Source organism: Carlito syrichta, unplaced genomic scaffold (assembly GCF_000164805.1).
Source record: "Carlito syrichta isolate Samal-C Ts95f unplaced genomic scaffold, Tarsius_syrichta-2.0.1 Scaffold313175, whole genome shotgun sequence".
NCBI classification, from domain to species: Eukaryota; Metazoa; Chordata; class Mammalia; order Primates; family Tarsiidae; genus Carlito; species Carlito syrichta.
Window position 1 is genome coordinate 771,403 of NW_007257271.1, and position 21,426 is coordinate 792,828.

A 21,426-nucleotide genomic window follows, 5' to 3' on the forward strand; every position below is an offset into this window, starting at 1 on the left:
CTGGGCACGGTGGCTCACACCTATAATCCCAGCACTATGGGAGGCCAAGGTGAGAGCACTGCTTGAGCCTGCAGGTTCGAGACCAGCTTGGGCAACTTGGTGAGACCACATCTCTACAATAAATCAAAAAATTAGCTGGGCACGGTGGTGCATGCCTGTAGTTCTAGCTACTTGGAAGGCTGAGGCGGAAGGATCGCCTGAGCCCAGCAGGTCAAGGCTATGGTTGGCCAGGAGTATGCCACTGCCCTCCAGCCTAGGTGACAGTGTGAAATTCCAACTCAAAAAACAAACAAACAAACAAACAAAAAAACCACACATCATTGTACATATTGTATATTCTGATTTTTTCCATTTGTTTATATACCAATTTATTTTTGCTCTGCTTTCAAAATACCTTCATAATGGCAAATATTTCTACTGTATTGCCATAGAATATATGCCTTTTGTAATTAGTAACCATTGTTAAAAAAATGCTTTCCTGTTTCTGTAAGAGTTACAGAAGTTAGCAATGTAACATTCAGTAGATCTCAAAACAAGTTTTCTCACTAAACATTTTATAATTTGCAGATAAGAAAAACCAGAAAATCTTAAGGTAAATTTAATCAGTATATCATTGAATCACTTAAATCTATAAATTAGTTTTTTTTGGGGGGGGGTTGTTGTTGTTTTTTAATTGTAGACATGAGGTCTCATCAAGTTGCCCAGGCTAGTCTCCAATCCCTGGGCTCTGGCAATCCTCTAGCCTTTGCCTCCCAAAGTGCTATGATTATAGATGCAAGTCACTGCAGTAATTAGCTTTTTTTAAAAGAAAGCATTAAAGAGTAGGAAAAATGAGAAAAGAAGAAGCAAAAAACCAGAATGTCAAATATTGACATCATACTTTAGATTTCAACTTCTTTAAAGCATTAGCAACAACTCATTGTTTATAATTTTAGTTTTCATGCCTCCTGCATATTTAATAACTTACCATCTATCTTTGCAGATAGTTCATCATTAGTTAGCAAAATCTGAATTTTAAAATATAAGCTTACCATAGGTGGTGCCACTTCGTCCATTAACTTTAATATCAGAGTCTGAGCTTCATCTCGAACCTTGTCTTTGGCATCTCCCATTCTGTCTATTAAAGCTACAATAACTAAAGAGAGGGAAGAAGGAAAAGAGCTACTATTTATACTCATCTCCATTAGAAACTACATTTTACAACATTAAAAATAGCAATTGTTTCTATAAATGAAGAGTTGTGAGATAAAGAAATGTTTGAATCTAATCAAAAATAACTAAGACACAAGTTTCAAACAAACAGTATGACATCTACGTGTAGTAATGTTCAAAAAACAGACAAAACTAAGTATTACTGAATTTAGAGATCCCTATAGATGGAGGGGCGAAGACGAAGTATAATTCTGAAGGAACAGACTCTAAAGTCAGTTCAAAGGACAAAAATATCTCATAGTCAAAATTATCTTTTGGTAATCCCTTAAATTACCACTGCCATTTAGTGTGGTTTTACTAGGCATATGACCTCAAACACATTATTTAATAACCATTTTTTGTCTATTTTCTTACCCATAATTGTGGGGAGCAGTACTCATCTCAGAATATCATTGAAAATCCAAAGATAATACACATAAACAACTCAGAAAGTGAAGGGCACAGAGTGAGCACTGTCTGTAATACATCACCTACTATCGCTCTCATCACTATCATCATCCTGCAGGTTCAAAAGCAAATAAATTACTTTTGTTTCTCTTTTGACATTATTGTTATACAGCAGCCCTTCTATCCCTGGTTTTACTTTATGCAGTTTCAATACCCATGACCAACTGTGGTCTGAAAATATTAAAAAGAAAATTACAAAAATAATTAAGTTTTAAAGCATGTGCCATTCTGAGTAGCATGAAGAAATTGTGAGCCATCCCAATCCATCCAGTTTGGGATGTGAATCATCCCTTTGTTCAGTGTATCTGTGCTGTTTACACTACCCATGTGTCAGTCACCTAGTAGCCATTTCAGTTATCAGACCAGAAAAACAGAGAGAAAGAGAGAGAGAGAGAAAGGGGGAGGATGAGAGGAGGGGAGAGAAATAGAGATGGGGGAGGGAGGGAGGGAAAGGGAAGAGGGAAACAAAGAGAGGAGGGAGGGAGGAAAGGGAAAAAAAGAGAAAGAGAGAGGTGGAAGGGAGGGTAAGAGAGAAAAGAAAGGGGGTGGAGGAAGGGAAGGAGAGGAGGTGGGGTGGGGTGGGGTGTGGTTCTATCTGAGATTTTAGTCATCCACTGGGTCTTGGAACATATCTCCCAAAAGATAAGGGGGGAATACTGCATAGTGTTCCTTTCTCTAGGTGTAGTTTACACAAAGACAAAAAAATGAGGAATATTTCCCTAGTTTGTTTACAGACACATAAAATTAAATGTGTATATAATGCGATGTCACTATATTAGCTATGATGTAATAACCAAAACTGATATAGTAATGATCAACGACACTTAAGGAAAAAAAATTACATTCTTTTCGGGAAGAAACAGAGTGAGAAGCCAACTATACCAAATGTAATGATATCATCCAAAAATCTTAAGCTTCACTGAGGAAATGATTTAAAAAACAAGGCCCTCACCCTAAAAATCATAACCCTAAAAATCATAAGCCTAATCATGAGGCAATGAAAGCACCCTCAGTGGGAACAATATAAATCCTTCTTATCTTGGTTAGATGTTTTGTTAACACCAGAAGAATTTATCAAAATCTATAAGGTTGGCCATTATGGGACTCTGGTTCTGACAGCTACTGAATGGCAGAAGACAATAGTAAATAATAAATGTTATATATTATTATGTACCAAGCACTGAATTCTCTCATTTAATCCTCACAACAATCCTATGAAATAGAGTTGGTTTATTTGATATAAGGTCCAGAAAGATTAAATAACTTGCTCAAGGGCACACAAACAGTAAGTAGTCAAACCAGGATTTAAATAATCGAAACAATGTGAGGTCTAGTCATAATCATCTCCATGTACTTACAGTCTGAGGTATTTGGGTGTTGTGTAAATGTTAACAACCACATAACAACAATGGTGGAAAAAAAGATACTTCATTCCTGAGTGGTGAAATTTAACACCAAAAAGAAAATTCAAACGTAGCACCAAATGGGCTAACTTCAATATTAAAAATGAATTTTATAAAAGACAAACAAAAGAAAAAATACATTGTATAAAATTTGTATTATAGCTATTAATTTAAGCAAGAAATTCATAAATATTTTGGGATTGGAATCCCCTCCATCCCTTTTTTTGAGACCCTACCTCAAAAAAAATAATCGAAAATAACTCTGTCACCCAGGCTGGAGTCCAGTGATATGATCCTAGCTCACTGCAGCCTTGATTTCCTGGGCTTAAGTGATCTTCCTGCCTCAGCTTCCAGAATAGCTGGGACTGCAAGCATGCACCACCATGCCCAATTTGTTTTCTATTTTTGTAAAGATGGAGTCTCACTATGTTGCCCAGGCTAGTCTTAAACTCCTGGCCTCAAGCCATCCTCCAGCCTGCTCAAAGTGCTGGGAATATACGCATGAGCCACCACACCCAGCCAGAAGCCTTTTTACACACATACTGCCTTGGAGTCATACAGAACGAGATTTTATTCCTAACTCTACCAGTTATCAATTATATAAGAATAGAAAACTTCTCTGAACTTCAAAGTTTCCTTGTGTGCAAAATACGGAAAGACGCCAAGCCTATACTTCACATGACTAATAAGAGGATGAAGTAAAACGGGAAAAGCACCTGTGCCAAGTCCATAACAACATTCAGAAGTATCAGCAATCTTTTCCGAAAATCCTTATAAAATATCATGACCACTGAACTATCATTAAACAGGATGAACATTCATCAAATATTGAATGAGCATCCAGAACAGAGCTTTCCACTTGTAGGCTCTCAATAAAATTTTGTTAAATAAATGAATCAATTTAACACCAGTCGGAATTTGGACAGTAAGACATGAAAGAAGGTTGAAACACGGCTCTTAAAATTCTCTTAGAACTGTACCAGATGCAAATCATTTTATAAAATGCAAAATAGATAACTATAATTTGGGTTAAATCTAGCAGTATCAAATGTAAATTGAGTATTTTGTGTTTGAAATTTTAATTTTTCTACAACATATGTGGGCACACGAAATTTAAGTATTTTATATTAATACACAAATATATGGAGTAAATATTTATGAATTACATTAACAGAGCCTATACTCTTTTTGGAACTGTATTTCAAACTGAAAATGAAACTTAATTTTGCTTACTATTTCTCACTTTCAGGCTGAGAGCAATGGTGGCTCATGCTTATAATTTCAGCACTCTGGGAGGCCAAGGCAAGAGGACTGCCTGAACCCAAGAGTTCAAGATCAGCCTAGGTAACATGGCAAGACCTCAGCTCTACAATAAATAAAATAAAATAAAAATTAGTCAGGCATGGTGGTAGTCCCAGTTACTTGGGAGGCTGAGGCAGAAGGATTGCATGTGATCTTGCCACTGTACTCTAGACTGCGCAACAGAGTGACAACTCAAAAATAAAAAATAAAAAAATTAATAAATATTTCTCACTTTTAACATAAAGGACATATAAAATACCTATAATGTTAACTAATAACTTAAGTGTACCAGAATGAAAAATTATCTCAAATCAAGTTACACAGATCTAGAGCTAGATTACCAAAAAGCCTTAAAGATGTTATAAATTGCCGGGCTTGGTGGCTCAGCCTGTAATCCCGTGCTTTGGGAAGTTGAGGTGAGTGGATTGCCTGAACCCGCGAGTTCGAGACCCGCCTGGATAACTTGGCAAGACCTTATCTCTACAATAAATCAAAAAAAATTAGCCGGGTGTGGTAGGGTGTGCCTGTAGTTCCAGCTACTTGGAAGGCTGAGGCAGAAGGATCGCCAGAGCCCAGCAGGTTGAGGCTGCGGTTGGCCAGGAGCAGCCAGACTGCACTCCAGTCTGGGTGATAGAATGAGACTCCAAATCAAAAAAAAAAAGATGTTATAAATTCAATTCCTTCCTTTTACAAAAAAGGCTCCTAAAATGGCTTGGGTAAGGTTTTGTGACAGGTATAAAACAAGAAAGCTAACCCTGGGACTCAGTCCAGTTCTACACCTCTTTAAGATACACTGCTTATCTTGCAGAGCTGTTATACAGATAAAAATGGTGTGAGTACAATTTTTCACCTATGTAAAGTAGTTAAGAATAAAAGCCGGGCAAGGTGGCTCAGCCTGTAAACCCAGCACTTTGGGAGGCCGAGGTGAGTGGATTGTCTGAGGCCGCGGGTTCGAGACCTGCCTGAGCAACTTGGCGAGATCTCATCTCTACAATAAATCAAAAAATTAGCAGGGCGTGGTAGCACGCGCCTGTAGTTCCAGCTACTTGGAAGGCTGAGGCGGAAGGATTGCTGGAGCCCAGCAGGTCGAGGCTGCGGTAGCCGGGAGCAGCCACTGCACTCCAGTCTGGGCAACAGAGTGAGACTCCGACTCAAAAAAATAAAATAAAAAGAATAAAAAGTAAGTGAGTAAAGATGGGTAAAAAGTAGGCATTCAATAAATAATAGCAATGTGCAATAAAAGTTTTCTATTTTACCACACTGATTTTTTTCTTTTTTAGTCCCAGCTACTCAGGAGGCTGAGGCAGAAGGATCACCCAAAACCAGGAAGTCAAGACTGTGGTAAGCCATGATCATGCCACTGCACTCCAGCCAGTGCAGCAGAGTGAGACTCCAACTCAAAAAAAAAGAAAAAAGAAAAAGAGAAGTCCAGTGGAGGGTGAGGTTAACTGGAAAAGTTCTCAGATATTAAAATTAAGTACACTTTTATAAGGGAAAGAAAGGACTGTGGAGAAGAGAAGAATGTTTCAAAAACAAGTAAGAGCACAGCAGAGGCATAAATAAGTTAAGTCAGACCTAAACATAGTGAACAAGTTTCTGATTAGGACCTAAAGAGTGTGAGTAAGTTTCTGATTAGCTAGAAGTGAACTCTCATTGAAGATTACAAAGAAAGAGTCTACTGAGCTGGTGAAGGAACAAATAGGATGAGAACTGGAACACCAAGGACAGTGTAACAGAAATAAGTTTCTGAAAGTAGGAGTGTTGGATGTCAGACCAGGATTTCTATTGCCTCAATATGAGCAGTCAGTACATTAAACCCATCTGGCCCTCCATGTGTCTGAAAATTAAGTAAGACACATAATACCTAGAATTACTCTCAAGTCTCAAATGTTCTCTGCAACATTTAATAATATTGAACAGCTACTACTACAGGGCAGAGGTCACAAACGCAGCCAAGAAGATAAAGGAAATGTTGAAATTGAGCCCGTTTCAGAAGTGCAGTACTCTAGCCTTACCATATTATACCCAACTTTCTCAGTTATGAAGATACAAGAGGACATGGGAGGGATTTATGAATCGGAAAACTCATCACCCAGACAAAAGGAAAACTACAATACAGCTTCAGATCAGGGTTGCCACATCAGCCAATTCCTTGAGACATGACAGAAATATGAACTATTATGTAAAACTTCTCAATTTTAAATACTGATTCAAAATATTTTAAGGTAATACATAAGCAAGTAAAACACATTGAAAGAGTAGCTTTCAACATCTACTATTATGCCAAAGATGAACAGTAAAAAGACCTTCTTTTCAGAATATATTAACACAAAGGATGAACTGGAACCAGGTACTGATTAAAACTGAGTAATAATGGGCCGGGCTCGGTGGCTCAGCCTGTAATCCCAGCACTTTGGGAGGCCGAGGTGAGTGGATTGCCTGAGCCCGCGGGTTCGAGACCCGCCTGGGCAACTTGACGAAACCTCATCTCTACAACAAATCAAAAATTACCCGGGCGTGGTAGCACGCGCCTGTAGTTCCAGCTACTTGAAAGGCTGAGGTGGAAGGATTGCCGGACCCCAGCAGGTCGAGGCTGCGGTGGCCGGGAGCACCCATTACACTCCAGTCTGGGTGACAGAGTGAGACTCCAACTCAAAAAAAAAAACAAAACTGAATAATAAAAACAGCAAACTCCACTAGATGCTTCTGCTGAGAGGACAATAAATACGAAGGAAAAAAAAAGACAGGCTTTGGCAGTATACCAAAGAAGAAGAGTTAAACAAAGATATTAGAAAATAAGTGTGAGGATACACTAACATTTGGAAACATTAACTAAATCCACAAAAGAAAATCACTAATATCTGAGGTTACCCTTCTATATGCTACTATATAACAAGGCCAAATCCACTCCTAAAGCATTCCTCCGAAGACACATGAAGGACATTCAAGTTTAGAAATTAAGTCAGAGCCAATTTGTAATCCTAACGACTATACAAAAAAGAGCATGATATTTGTACTGTAATGTAAACACACTGTAAGTTAGTGCAGTAGATTGTCTGTAGTAATAAACTGACAGTACATACAAAGTACTTTTGAAGCAGAATGACTTAAGTAATTTTGTTTGCTAAATCTAACAAGTAAAAAGTTGGTCTTATATTTTTTCATTTTATTCTGTTACAATTTATTTTTATTGTATCCTATAAAATATTGTTCTGAAAGGAAAGAACTGATCCTTCCCCACAAATAGTCTGAAAAAAATGGCACTGTAAGTTATAAGTTTTAGGACTAAAAAAATTAAAGATCCAGCAAAGTTTGAAAATGTGAAGTAAAATTCTATTGGCAGTAAACTTATAAAGTTTTGCTTTGTTTTGTTTCTGTTTTTGTTTTTACTTCAAAGGGGATATAATTATTGATTTAAATAGGCATAAAATCTTTTGTTTGAGTAAACTAAAGTGCTAAGTAGCAGATCTCTGTGTTGTACAAAATCACATTTTTTAATTTACAGAGAACTAATTCTGTTAAACAAACTAAGAGAAAAAAGTCATTATGTCAAACTTTATTTATTTAAATTTTTAAATAAAAAAGTTAACTTACCCATTGCTACATAGGATTTAAATTGTGTTGATAATTTGTCCACAAAGGCACTTAAAATTTCCAATCCCATTAATGATACCTACAGATAAAAAGAGATTTTAATGAAATTACTAATGCATACTTTAATATCAGTAAATAATTGCTGACATGTAAAGATCTTCATATAATATATTATTAAGTTTTCAAAAAATGAGATTGAAGTATTCAGAGGTAAACAGTTATAAGATTGGGGCATCCTATTCTAAAATGGTTCAACAATATTAACAATAACAATAAGCCGGGCTCAGTGGCTCAGCCTGTAATCCCGCGCCTTTGGGAGGCTGAGGTGAGTGGACTGCCTGAGGCCGCGAGTTCAAGACCCTCCTGGGCAGGTGAGACCTCATCTCTACAATAAATCAAAAAATTAGCCAGGCGTAGTAGCGCGCGCCTGTAGTTCCAGCTACTTGGAAGGCTGGGGCAGAAGGATTGCCGGAGGCCAGCAGGTCGAGGCTGTGGTGGCCAAGAGCGGCCAATGCACTCCAGTCTGGGCGACAGAGTGAGACTCCAACTCAAAAAAAAACAAAACAATAACAATAACGTGTAAATATGTAGGAAGACAATGACAAAGCATATTGAGCAAAATAATAATAACTGGTAAATTAGGCAGAGGTTGCACAGGAGTTCACTGACTATATAGTCATGCATCACTTAACATCAGGAATATGTTCTGAGAAATGTGTCATTAGGTAATTTCATCACTGTGCAAACATTAGTGTGTACTTACACAAACTTAGATGGCATCCTCTATGTATATAGGTTGTCTTGTACAGCCTATTGCTCCTAGGCCACAAACCTGTATACCATGTTACTGTACTGAATACTGTAGGCAACTGTAACACAATGGTAAGTATTTGTATACCTAAATATATCTAAACAAAGAACAGATAATGTATTGCATTTGTTGTACTGATGGCTACGATGTCACTAGGTGACAGGAATCTTTCAGCTCTATTATAATCTATGGTACCGCCATCATATATGCAGTTTGTCACTGACCAAAATGTTATGTGATGTGTAACTGTGCTAGTAACTTTCCTGTAATTAGAAATGTTTCCTAAATGAAATAGTTAAAAATTAATAGGAGTACTTTTAATCACAGAGGAATTTCAGTTTCTGTCTAGGATGCAGAAACTGAAAAAAAAATCATTCTCACACTAACAAGAAAAAGTTAAATAATCTACAAAACCATAACTGTTCTTGAATATATCCGAAAGCTAAGGTTGGAGAATAACTAACTAGCCTGAATTCTAAGGAAAGACATGGGAGACAAGCAGTAAGTCACATATACAGAGGACAGGAGGAAAATGAAGCTATGATACAGGTGGGTAAAGAGAACTCAGCTATATTTAACAGAATTGCTTATAGCTGACTGTGAGCTAGCATGAAAATACAGAACCCCAGAAGCCACAGACACAAGGAGGATTTGTATCCACTTTCAAGCTCTTTCTCCACAAATCTCCATTCATAATTAACACTGAAGGCTGGGTAAGAGATTGGAAAAAGTATCTTCTGGTGGTACAGGTCTGGAGGAAGGAGGCAGCTGCCTGAGCAAGAAAGGCACAAAGAATCCAAGTACCCGCCACTTGTAAGAGACAAAAGTTTGAAGCTACTGAGGGAAAGACATCAAACACTGTTACCCTTGTTACCCCTACAGTATAGGTAAAACACTGAGGCTGAGGAAAGGAAATTGTTTTTAAGTCTTCTAATTCAAAGAGTAGAGCAGAAAAACATCCTGGACCCAGGTAAGTAAAGGTCTCCAGTTGAGTAGGGGCATGATCTTTATAAAGCCTCACCCCAAGACACAGGAACAAAGAAACTCCCAAGACTGAAGCTGGAACAGAACAGTAGAGAATGCCTCCATTTCCCACAAACAAGTTAGGAAGCATGAAATAAGAGGTAACAGTGGACAGGAATGGTGGTGGGTGACTCACGTCTATAATCCCAACGGTTTGGGAGACCAAGGTGGGAGGATCACTCGAAGCCACAAGTTTGAGATTAGCCAGGGCAACATAACAAGATCCCTGTTTCTACAAAGAATAATTTTTTAAAAAATTATATATATCTGGGTACGGTGGTGTGCAGCTGTAGTCCTATCTACACTGAAGAATTGCTTGAGGCCAGGAATTCAAGGTGACAGTGAGTTATAATTGCACCATTGCACTCCAGCTTGAGTGACAGAGTGAGACTCTGACTCTAAAAAATAAGTAATTTTTTAAAAGAAGCAACAGGCCAGGCTCAATGGCTCAGCCTATAATCCTAGCACTTTGGGAGGCCGAGGAGAGTGGACTGCCTGGCCCGCAGGTTGGAGCCCAGCCTGGGCAATTTGGCAAGACCTCACCTCTACAATAAATCAAAAATTACCTGGGAACCTATAGTTCCAGCTACTTGGAAGGCTGAGGCGGAAGGATCGCCCGAGCCCAGTAGGTCGACGCTGGGGTGGTGGTGAGCGTGCCACTGCACTCCAGCCTGGGCGATGAAACAAGACTCAAACTCAAAAAAAAAAAAAAAGAAGCAACAGCAGTCTATCTACTACTAGGGAAAGGGCAAGAACATGAATAAAAATCCTCCATGAAGCAAGGAAAATAGCGAAGAACTAAAATGCAGGACTGAGCAGAAAAACTGAGGTAAACTCTCCATCAACCACATGATAGAGAAACCTGAAGTAAATATGAACTAAAGGTAACTACAGCAATCATAATATCCAAACCTAACTCCTTACTAGACTGATTACTTAGCAGAAAAAGAGGCATACCATTTCTAGGAATAAGCACTATTTAACCTAGTCTTAAACATTATCCAGCTTTCAACTAAAAATTATGAGATGCACACAAAAAGCAAGGGGGCAAAATACTAATGTCAAGAGCAAAGCATGGAGCAGAACAAAATACATGAGACGAGAGGTTAGACTCATCAGAGCATTTAAAATAATTGTGATTAATGTACTAAAGACACTAGCTGACAGAGCAGACAATATGTATGAATAAATAAGGTGTGTTTATTTATTCTTCAGAAGAGAGATGAAAGGCTTAAGGCAGAGTCAAATGCAAATAATAAAAAACCAAAATGCATTAAAAAACATGGTGAAAAGGACTGATGGCTCTAATGAGTTTATCAATAGACCTGACACCTACAAGAGTCAGTAACCTTGAAAACAGCTCAACAGAAATTAACCAAATTGAAATACACACAGGAAAAAATGGGGGAGGGGAGACAAAGAAATAGCAAAATATCTAATTGTCTAATTTATAGTCATAGGAATTCTAGAAGAGAGAATAGGCAGAAGAAATATTTGGTGAGAAAATGGCCAAGAATGTGGTAAAAACAATGAAGGCATCAAAACTACACATCTGTCTCAGAAAATCCTCAAAAAGAAAATTGCAAAAAAAATCAAGACATATCCTACTCAAACTGTTAAAATTAAAAAAAAGAAAAAGAAAAATCTTAGTCAATGAGAAAATAAAAGGAAAAGTTAAATGCACAAGGAGACTTTCTGCCAAAAAGCATGCGAGTCAGAAGACAATGGAGTAACATCTTTACAATCCAGTAGTGCCCCCCTTATCCATGGGGGATACATTCCAACACCCTGATGGATTTTTGAAATCACAGATAGTACTGAACCCTATATATACTATGCTTTTTCCTGTATGTACCGATGATAAAGTTTAATCTATAAATTAGGTACAGGAAGTGGTTAAAAACCATAACTAATAATAAATTAGAACAATCAGAACAATATACTGTAATAAAGTTATGTGAATATGGTCTCTCTCAAAATATCTTATTTTATTGTACATACCTATTTTTAGCCCACGGCTGCCTACGGGTAACTGAAACCGCAGAAAGTTAAACCACAGATTACTATACTACAAACAAAGTCCTGTCAATTCAGAATTCTATACCTAGTAAAAATATCATTCAAAAATAAAGGAGCAATAAAGACTTTTTCAGCCGGGTTCGTTGGCTCAGTCTGTAATCCCGCGCCCTGGGAGGCTGAGGTGAGTGGATTGCCTGAGTCCGTGGGTTTGAGATCTGCCCGGGCAACTTGGCGAGACCTCATCTCTACAATAAATCAAAAATTAGCCGGGCATGGTAGCACGCGCCTGTAGTTCCAGTTACTTGGAAGGCTGAGGTGAAAGGATCGCTGGAGCCCAGTAGGTCGAGGCTACAGTGGCCGGGAGCGGCCACTGCACTCCAGTCTGGGCGACAAAGTGAGACTCCAACTCAAAAAAAAAAAAAAAAATTAGCCCGGTATGGTGGTGCATGCCTGTGGTTCTAACTATTTGGAAGGCTGAAGTGGAAAGACCTCCTGAGTCCAGCAGGTTAAGGCTGCTATGGCCATGAGCGTGCTACTGCACTCCAGCCTGGGTCATAGAGTGAGACTTAGACTAAAATAAAAAAGTAGCTGGGCTCAGTGGCTCAGCCTGTAATCCCGCGCCTTGGGAGGCTGAGGTGAGTGGATTGCATGAACCCACGGGTTCGAGACCCGCCTGGGCAACTTGGCGAGACCTCATCTCTACAATAAATCAAAAAATTAGCCGGGTGTGGTAGCACACGCCTGTAGTTCCAGCTACTTGGAAGGCTGAGGCGGAAGGATCACCGGAGCCCAGCAGGTCGAGGCTGCGGTGGCCAGGAGCGGCCACTGCACTCCAGTCTGGGCGACAGAGTGAGACTCCAGCTCAAAAAAAAAAAAAAAAAAAATATATATATATATATATAGTAACTGAAGAAGAGTTAAATAAATGGGTAGATATGACAATTCATGGATTGGAGAATTCAGTGTCATTAAGATTTTTAAACCCTACAAATTATTCTAGAGTGAATGCAATCCTAATCAAAATCCCAGCAGGATTGGATGTTGAAATTAAACTGATCCTGAAATACATATAGAAAGCTAAATAAATTCAAATACATGACAATGTTGAATAAGAAAAACAAAGTTTAAGTGGAATTACTTGATTTGAAAACTTAATATAAAGCTACAGTAGCAAAATCTCCATTTCTCAGTCAACTCATCTTCAACCAACGCTGTACCAACAACCACTGGGAGGAGAAGAACATATTTAGTAAACGGTGCTGGGAAAACTGGTTGACCACATGTAGAAGAATGAAACGGGACCCCTACCTATCACCATAAACAAAAATAAACTCTGACTGGATCAAAGACCTAAACATGAAACCTCAAAGTATAAGAATCTTAGAAAACACAGGAGACACCCTTATGGAAATCGGAATAGGCAACCAATTCTTGATCAAAACTCCAAAAGCCCATGCCATAAGAGATAAGACAGTGGGACCTCATTAAACTGAAAAGCTTCTGCAAAGCAAAAAAAAAAAAGAGACCAAGGAGACAGCCCACAGAATGGAAAAGAATATTTGCCAATTGTATATCTGCCAAAGGCCTAACATCTAGGATCTACAAGGAATTCAAACGTGTTGAAAGGAAAAAAACAAATTGCCCCTTTAAAAAGTAGAAAAAGAGCTGGGTTCGGTGGCTCAGCCTGTAATTCCATGCCTTTAGGAGGCTGAGGTGAGTGGATTGCCTGAGCCCGTGGGTTCGAGACCCGCCTGGGCAGCGAGACCTCATCTCTACAATAAATTAAAAAATCAGCCGGGCGTGGTAGCGCATGCCTGTAATTCCAGCTACTCGGAAGGCTGAGGCGGAAGGATCGCTGGAGCCCAGCAGGTTGAGGTTGCGGTGTCCGGTAGTGGTCACTGCACTCCAGTCTGGGCGACAGAGTGAGACTCCAACTCAAAAAAAACAAACAAACAAACTAGAAACTGACCTTCCATATGACCCAGCAACCCCCCTACTGGGAATATACCCAGAGAAACTCAAATTATTTTACAAAAAAAGATACCCGCACATGCATGTTTATCGCAGTACTACTCACAAAAGCAAAAACCTGGAACAAACCGTGATACTCATCAAAACTGCACTGGATTAAAAAAATGTGATACACATACACGATGGAATATTAAACAGCCATAAAGGACAAACATATGGACTTCACAGCAACTTGGACTGATTTAGAGTCTATAATACTCAGTGTTCTATCACAGAAACAAAGTCATACGTTCTCACTCATAAACAGATCATAACTATTTATCACAATACTATAAGAAGGGGATTGGCAGTAGCGGGATACTTCAGGGGTGGGGGAGGGGGATACAACATCAATAAAGGTACATGATCTCAAACCAGGCAAAGTGGGGACCAAAGAGAGGCCCAAACTTTACCTGTATGATGCCCACTTTTATATCTAACGCTGAATTGTACTCCACATCTTTAAAATAAAAATGCAAAAACTAACTAAATAATAATAATAGCCAGGCACTGTGGCTCATACCTGTAATCCCAACATTTTGGGAGGCAGAGACAAGAGGATTGCCTGAGCTCAGGGGTTTGAGATCAGCCTGAGCAACTTGGCAAGACCTCATCTCTACCATAAATCAAAAAGTTAGTTGGGTGTGGTGGCACACTCTACTTGGAAGGTTGAGGCAGAAAGATCGTCCAAGCCCAGCAGGTAGAAGCTTCAGTGGCCATGAGCATGCCACTGCACTCCAGCCTGGGTGACAGAGTTAGACTCTGACTCAAATAATAATAATAATAATAATAAAGCTACAGTAATCAAGATAGTCTGGTATTTATAAAAGGATAAACATGTAGATCAATGAAACAGTACAAAAACAGACCTACACTTATTACAGTCAATTGATATCCAACAACTGTGCAAAGCCAATTCAATGAACATCCATGCGCAATAAAAAAGAATCTCAACCTATACGTCACATAATACAAAAAAACTAACTCAAAAATGTTTGAATATTAAAAAAATAGTAACTGCATAGTCTTGAAATACATTTGATATGTCTATATATGCAGGTTCATACTGACACTAAAAACAAAAAGAACTATTTGGCCAACATTGGAGGATGCTAAAAACCACCTTATTATTTACATAATTAGTAAGTAAAAGGAAGGAATCATATAAACATATCTGCCATTCCATATGAACCATACCACTGGATAACTAAATAGTTAGAAATGGAAAAAGTTTCTCATTACTGATAAATGAAGGAATGACAGTATAGCACCATTTGCAGTTTGCAAATATTTTTTCCCATTCAGTAGGTTGCCTTTTATTTTGTTGATTGCTTCCTTTGCTATACAGAAAACGTATTAGTTTGATATAGTCTTATTTAGTTTTGCTTTTGTTGCCTGTGTTTAGTTGCTGGTGTCAAATCCAAAAATCCACTGCCAAGATCAATGTCAATCTACACACTGAACATTAATGGCTTCTAACACCACAAAAAAGTGATACAGACCTTATGTGCCTCCTGATGGAAGGAAAGCATTATCTACAAAACAGTCTAGACAGTGAGGAAAAAAAGGAAACTAAGTTACCAATTTATAGGAAAAACAGAGGGAACAGTCAAATATCATTACAGAAACGAAATTAGACAATCCAGACTGTGAGAAATTCTACCACAAATAAAACTCAAGAATTTTTAAAATCAGAGAGACTGAGGAGGAAACATTAAAAAATATTTATTAAATATGTTAACTCTGGTAGGCAGAATAATGGCCTCGCAAAGGTATTCACATTCTAGCCCTCCAGAATCTGTGAATATTATTCATAGCAAAGGGACTCTGCAGATATGATGAAGCTAAGGATCTTGAGAGGGGAAAAAGTACCCTGGATTATCCTAGGCCCAGGTATCACAAGAGTTCCCCCTGTACCCCGCTTTTTTTGTGGAGAGAACACTTGACATCTACTCTCCTAGCAGATCTCAAGTACATATACACTACAATGTTATTATCATCTTTTAACTGAGAGTGTGTACCCTCTGACCAATACCTCTTCTTTTCCCTTATCCCTAACCCCTGGTAACCACCATTCTATTCTTACCACAAATTTGACTTTCTTTTTTATTAATGCCTTATATATGTGAGATCATGCAGTATTCCTTTTGTGTTTCTGGTTCATTTCATGTAGTATAATATCTTCCAGTTTTATCCATGTTGTCACAAATGGCAGGATTGTCTTCTTTTTTATGGCTGAATAATATTCCACTGTGTGTGCTGGGGTGTATACACATATACATCACATTTTCTTTATCCATTTATCTGTTGATGGACACTCAGGCTGTTTCCATATCTTGATTACTGTGAATAATGCTCAGTGAACATGGGAAAACAATTATCTCTTTAGGATAGTGATTTTTATTCCCTATGGATGCATACTCAGAAGTGGGATTGCTAGAACATATGGTAATTCCATTTTGTTTTGTTTTGTTTTAGGTAACTCCATATCACTTTTCATGATGGTTGTACCAATTTACATTCCAATCAACAGTGTACAAGGGTTCTCTCTATTCTACATCCTCCTAAATGATGTGAGGTAATACCTCATTGTGGTTTTGATTTACATTTCCCCGACAATAATTCATGTTCAGTATCTTTTCACATTGAGGTAGATGAGCTCCTTATACATTTTATAAATCCTTATCAGTCAGGCAAGGTGACACATGCCTATAGTCCCAGTTACTGGAGAGACTGAGGCAAAAGGACAATCTGAGCCCAGAAGGTCAAGGCTGCAGTGAGCTGGGATTGCACCACTGTACTCCAGCTTGGGTGACAGAAAGAGACCCTGTCATAGATAAATAGACGATAGATAGACAGATAGATAGACCAACTCATGACCCTTATCAGATACATGGTTTGCAAATATTTCCTCCCATTCAGTAAGTTGACTTTTTGTTTTGTTGTTTCCTTTGCTGTGCCGAAAACATACTAGTTTGATGTACTCTTACTTATTTTTGCTTCAGTTGCCTGTGTTTTGTTACCGGTGTCAAATCCAAAAAACCATTGCCAAGACCAATGTCAAGGAGTTTTTCTCCTATGTTTTCTTCTAGGAATTTTCCAGTTTGAGGTCCTATGTTTAAGTCTTTAATCCATTTTGAGTTGATTTTTGTGTGTTGTATAATAAGGGACCAATTTCATTCTTTTACATGTGAATATTCAGTTTTCCCAATACCATCTATTGAAGAGACTATCCTTTCTTTTCCCACTGTGTATTCTTGGCATTTTTGTTGAAAATTACTTAACCATACATGTGTTAGTTTATTTCAAGAGTCTTTATATAGACAATAGTCCTTAGAAGAAGGAAGCCAAGAGTCACAGTCAGAGGAGATGTAATAACAGAAGCAGAAGACCGAGAAAAAGATTCAAAGATCCTATACTGCTGGCTTTGAAGATGCAGAAAGATATCACAAGCCAAGAAATGCAGGCATCCTTTAGAAGCTGGAAAACCTCCCCTAAAGGCTCTAGAAGGAATACAATTTTGCTGACAATGATTTTATCTCAGTGAAACCCATTTTAGATTTCTAACCTTCAGAACTATAAAAGAATAAATGTTATTGTAAGTTACTAAGTTGTGTCATAACTTGTTACAGCAGCAATAAGAAGCAAATACATTAACAAATTACAATGTGTGGATCTTATCTGGATCCTGATTTTTCTTAATAGCTAATTAAAAAATCTGGAAACTTGAACCCTGGATATTTGACATCAAGAAATGTTTGTTTGGGAAAGGGGAGGGCACACCTCATCAATAAGGGAAACCTGCACAATGAACATTTGTATGCCTAACCCTGAATTGAACCTCACAATTGCAAAATAAAAATTAAAAGAGAAAAAAATAATAATTAAAATAAAAATAAAAAATAAATAAATGCTTGTTTTTCTGGTCTGGCATGGGGGCTCATGCCTATAATCCCAGCACTTTGGGAGGCCGAGGTGAGAGGACTGGCCTGAGCACGGGGGTTCCAGAGCAGCCTGTGCATCTTGGTGAGACCTCGTCTCAACAATAAATCATGAAAACTAGCCAGGCATGGTGGCATGAGTCTGTAGTTCCAGCTACTTGGAAGGCTGAGGGGGAAGCATTGCCTGAGTCCAGTAGGTTGAGGCTGTGGTGGCCGTGAGCGTGTGCCACCGCCCTCCAGCCTGGGCCACAGAGTGAGACTCTGACTCCAAAAAAAAAAAAAGAATTAAAACAATCTGGATGCTCACCTAGATGGTAGGTATAAGAAATAGGCAAAATCAATATATACCAATTGATAGATAAACCTCATCTTTTTTTGGCAAACTAAAAAATGGCATATTTGAAGAAACTAATACTCTATAGGATATATAACTGAGGTGACACCACATTGGAAAGTATCATCCTTAGAATGCCAAAGGGGCTGTGATTCTGAAGTCCAAGAGAAGATATGAAATTCTAGCACATAATTTAGTCCAGCACTACATAGTTATAAATGCCTTTGTTTATTGTTTTCTCCACATTTGGAGTCAACTTACTGTATGGTTGCAGATGGAATGTAAATGTTACTAATCCTTATAATGTACAAAAGTGAGCGCACAGCGGACAAATAATATGATACTAGAGAGTTTTACACAAGTAGAGAAAAGAAAGAGTAAATATTCTAATCTCCTTAGGCTCAAGTAACTCCTCTACTAATTTACCAGGTCTATGACCAAAGGCAAGATTCTCCTTTTCTACAAAGCAGGAAAAATAATAGTATACTGACTGTCTAAGGTTATCTTAAAGAGTAAATGAGATAATGCAAATAAAGCACTTAAGACAGTTCCTGGCACTCCTAAGGACTCTTCAAACAGTATGCATTAACTGCATTATGGGAGAGAACGTTATTGTCATAATAAATACCATTTAAAATTTTGAAGAATCCTGAAATTGCAGAACTGTCCTTAGCAAAAGTCAAATGCCAGAGCATAAATATCAAATCTATGCCTATTCACATATTTTTAATCTCCAAGTATGACTTCTCACTCAACTGAAGACCCCAATTCTCTATCATCTCAACTTGGATGTTAAACAACCTTCTCAAACCTAATATGATCAAAACTAAACTTCTTACTTCCTTCACCCAACCTGTTCTTTCTTAGCCTTCCCTATTTCAGTTAAAAAAATTCTCTATAGTCAATATTCTTCAGTAAAGTCTACCCTATCGCTCAAGCAAGGCAAATATCCCTAATTCCTCTTTCTCTCAATCCTCACATCCAATCTAACAGGACCTCTTATTGGATCTACCACCAAACCATATCCCAAATTTTCTACTTCTCACACCATTGTTGCTATCGAACCAGCCCTAGCCACCATTATCTCCATGCTTGTTCTGTTGTTCTTTTATAGTCCACACTCCATGAAGCAACCATTCTCCCCCCAAACACACACACATATAACCCTCCACTTTATTATTTTTTCTAGAGGCGGAATCTCACTATGTTTCGAACTCCTGGCCTCAAGTAATCTTCCCACCTAGCTGGGACTACAGGGATGAGCTGCTGAGCCTAGTTACCGACACCATATTTAGAATAAAATTCTATGAGACTGTTTCTACCTGTTAAAACTCATCTTTTTTAACACTTCACTTATTTAAACTCTAGTTATGCTGGCTTTACGTTCCTCAACAAAACTAAAACCTCTGAATTTGCTGTTTCCTCTGCCTGAATCATTCTTCACTCCTGTATTTTCTTTAGTGTCTGCACTCACATGACACCTCACTTAACTGATACCCCAAAATAGAATTTCATCCTCATTCTTTCACACCATGTTGATTTACAAGCCTATGCTACCTTAAATGATCTAATCTGAATACCTGTCTACCATCTTCTAATACAACAGCAGGCATCTCACTTTCCCATTTTGTGTAAGTCACCCTCAGTGAAAACTTTCATGATCAACTATTTAAAATTTCAACATCCACATCCTGCTAAACATTCCCTATTCTTTCAACGTTTTCTCCAAACCACTTATCACTGCCTAACATACTATAGATGTCTTCATCTTTCCTGCATATTCCTTTCTCCCACTTCTAGAAGCTAAGTCCACAAAGCAAAGATTCTGTCTTTTTTCCACTACTGTATCTGCAGTGCCTAGAAAACTAAATGGCTGGGCTCAGTGGCTCAGCCTGTAATCCTGTGCCTTTGGGAGGCTGAGGTGAGTGGATTGCCTGAGCCCGCAGGTTCGAGACCTGCCTGGGCAACTTGGCGAGACCTCATCTCTACAATAAATTTAAAAATCAGCCAGGCATGGTAGCGTGTGCCCGTAGTTCCAGCTACTTGGAAGGCTGACGCGGAAGGATCGCCAGAGCCCAGCAGGTCGGGGCTGCGGTGGCCGGGAGCGGCCACTGCACTCCAGTCTGGGCGACAGAGTGAGACTCCAACTCAAAAAAAAAAGGAATGAAGTTAAATGAATGGGCTTTGCCTTGTTCACAGTTGGATCTTTAGCATCTCACATACCCAGCATAGAGAAGACACTCAAATTTATTGGAGCAATGACTGTTAAGACACTCAAATTCTGAAGCACTATCAAATCCAAAGAGAAATTATTACCTTGTTCAGTATAATTTGAAATTTAAGTACAATTCTATCTGTATGTTCAAAAATTTCTGATACATTTTTTTAAATGAGTTAAATGTTTTATTGTATTTTGATTAAAAAATGATTACCTAGTTTGATAACTTTCATAAAATTCAAATAAAAGACTAATTAGAATGGCCTTTCAATAACAACGTCAGAAAGTTTTCAAACTACAGAATTCAATAGAAAGGAGAGAACTAATGATTCAGTAAAGAAGAGCAGAACTGATCAATGTCCTTGAATAGGCAAGGGTGCATGGGATCTAATACTTATGTAAAGGAAATGGCATAAGAAAGGAAGATGGGCAACTCATCCATTGTAACAGGGAAGAAAGCAGACTATGTGGGCACAACTACAAGTAAGTTATGCAGGTAAGGTGGCCTGTGTCAGTTACATTCTGAATGCTGAAACTGTCTCCAGCTACGTTATCTAGCAGGGAGCATAGCGAATGTGTAGTAAAAACAGATGAGAACCTGGGCGAGACACCTGATGGACTCTAACTCTGAAGGACCAGTTAAAAGAAAAACACAGCACTGAGCGGAAGTAGGACTTAGAGGCATAACAGAAACCTTGGGATACTGTGGTATCACAGGACACGAGCATGATTACTCACTGTCATTCACTGATGGTACAATTCACTACAACCTGTGTAGAAGATGGCACATCAGCCTTCACTTGAAAATGGGATTAAGGTCGGTCGTAAAGAACAAAAGTTGCAGTTTCTCTTGCCCATGCCAGCTCTGGCATGTCTATCTCTCCTCTTTTCCTTCTCTAATAAACTTTATCTGGAAACTTTAAAATTAAAATAAAATAAAATGTATCTAAACATTACCAAAGAACTGTCTTTCTACAACAGCCCATAATGCAGCATAAAATCAACTATCTTGAGTGTGAATATGCATTTCTTTTTTTTGAGTTGGAGTCTCACTGTCGCCCAGACTGGAGTACAGTGGCCGCTCCCGGCCACAGCAGCCTCGACCTGCTGGG

The 21,426-nt window shown here is 38.4% G+C and overlaps 1 protein-coding gene across 2 annotated transcripts in view; it reads right to left on the minus strand.

Moving 5' to 3' along the window:
* The window catches only part of CLASP2 (cytoplasmic linker associated protein 2), a 207,754-nt gene that overhangs the window by 183,027 nt on the left and 3,301 nt on the right, over positions 1-21,426 (minus strand). For both annotated transcript variants that reach the window (XM_008070162.2, XM_021718618.1), the window contains exons 2-3: positions 7,959-8,037; positions 1,032-1,135 (exon numbers count right to left, since the gene is read on the minus strand). In XM_008070162.2, the coding sequence (XP_008068353.2) occupies positions 1,032-1,135; positions 7,959-8,028 (174 nt within the window). In that variant the 5' untranslated portion in view covers positions 8,029-8,037. The remainder of the gene's footprint in view (positions 1-1,031; positions 1,136-7,958; positions 8,038-21,426) is intronic.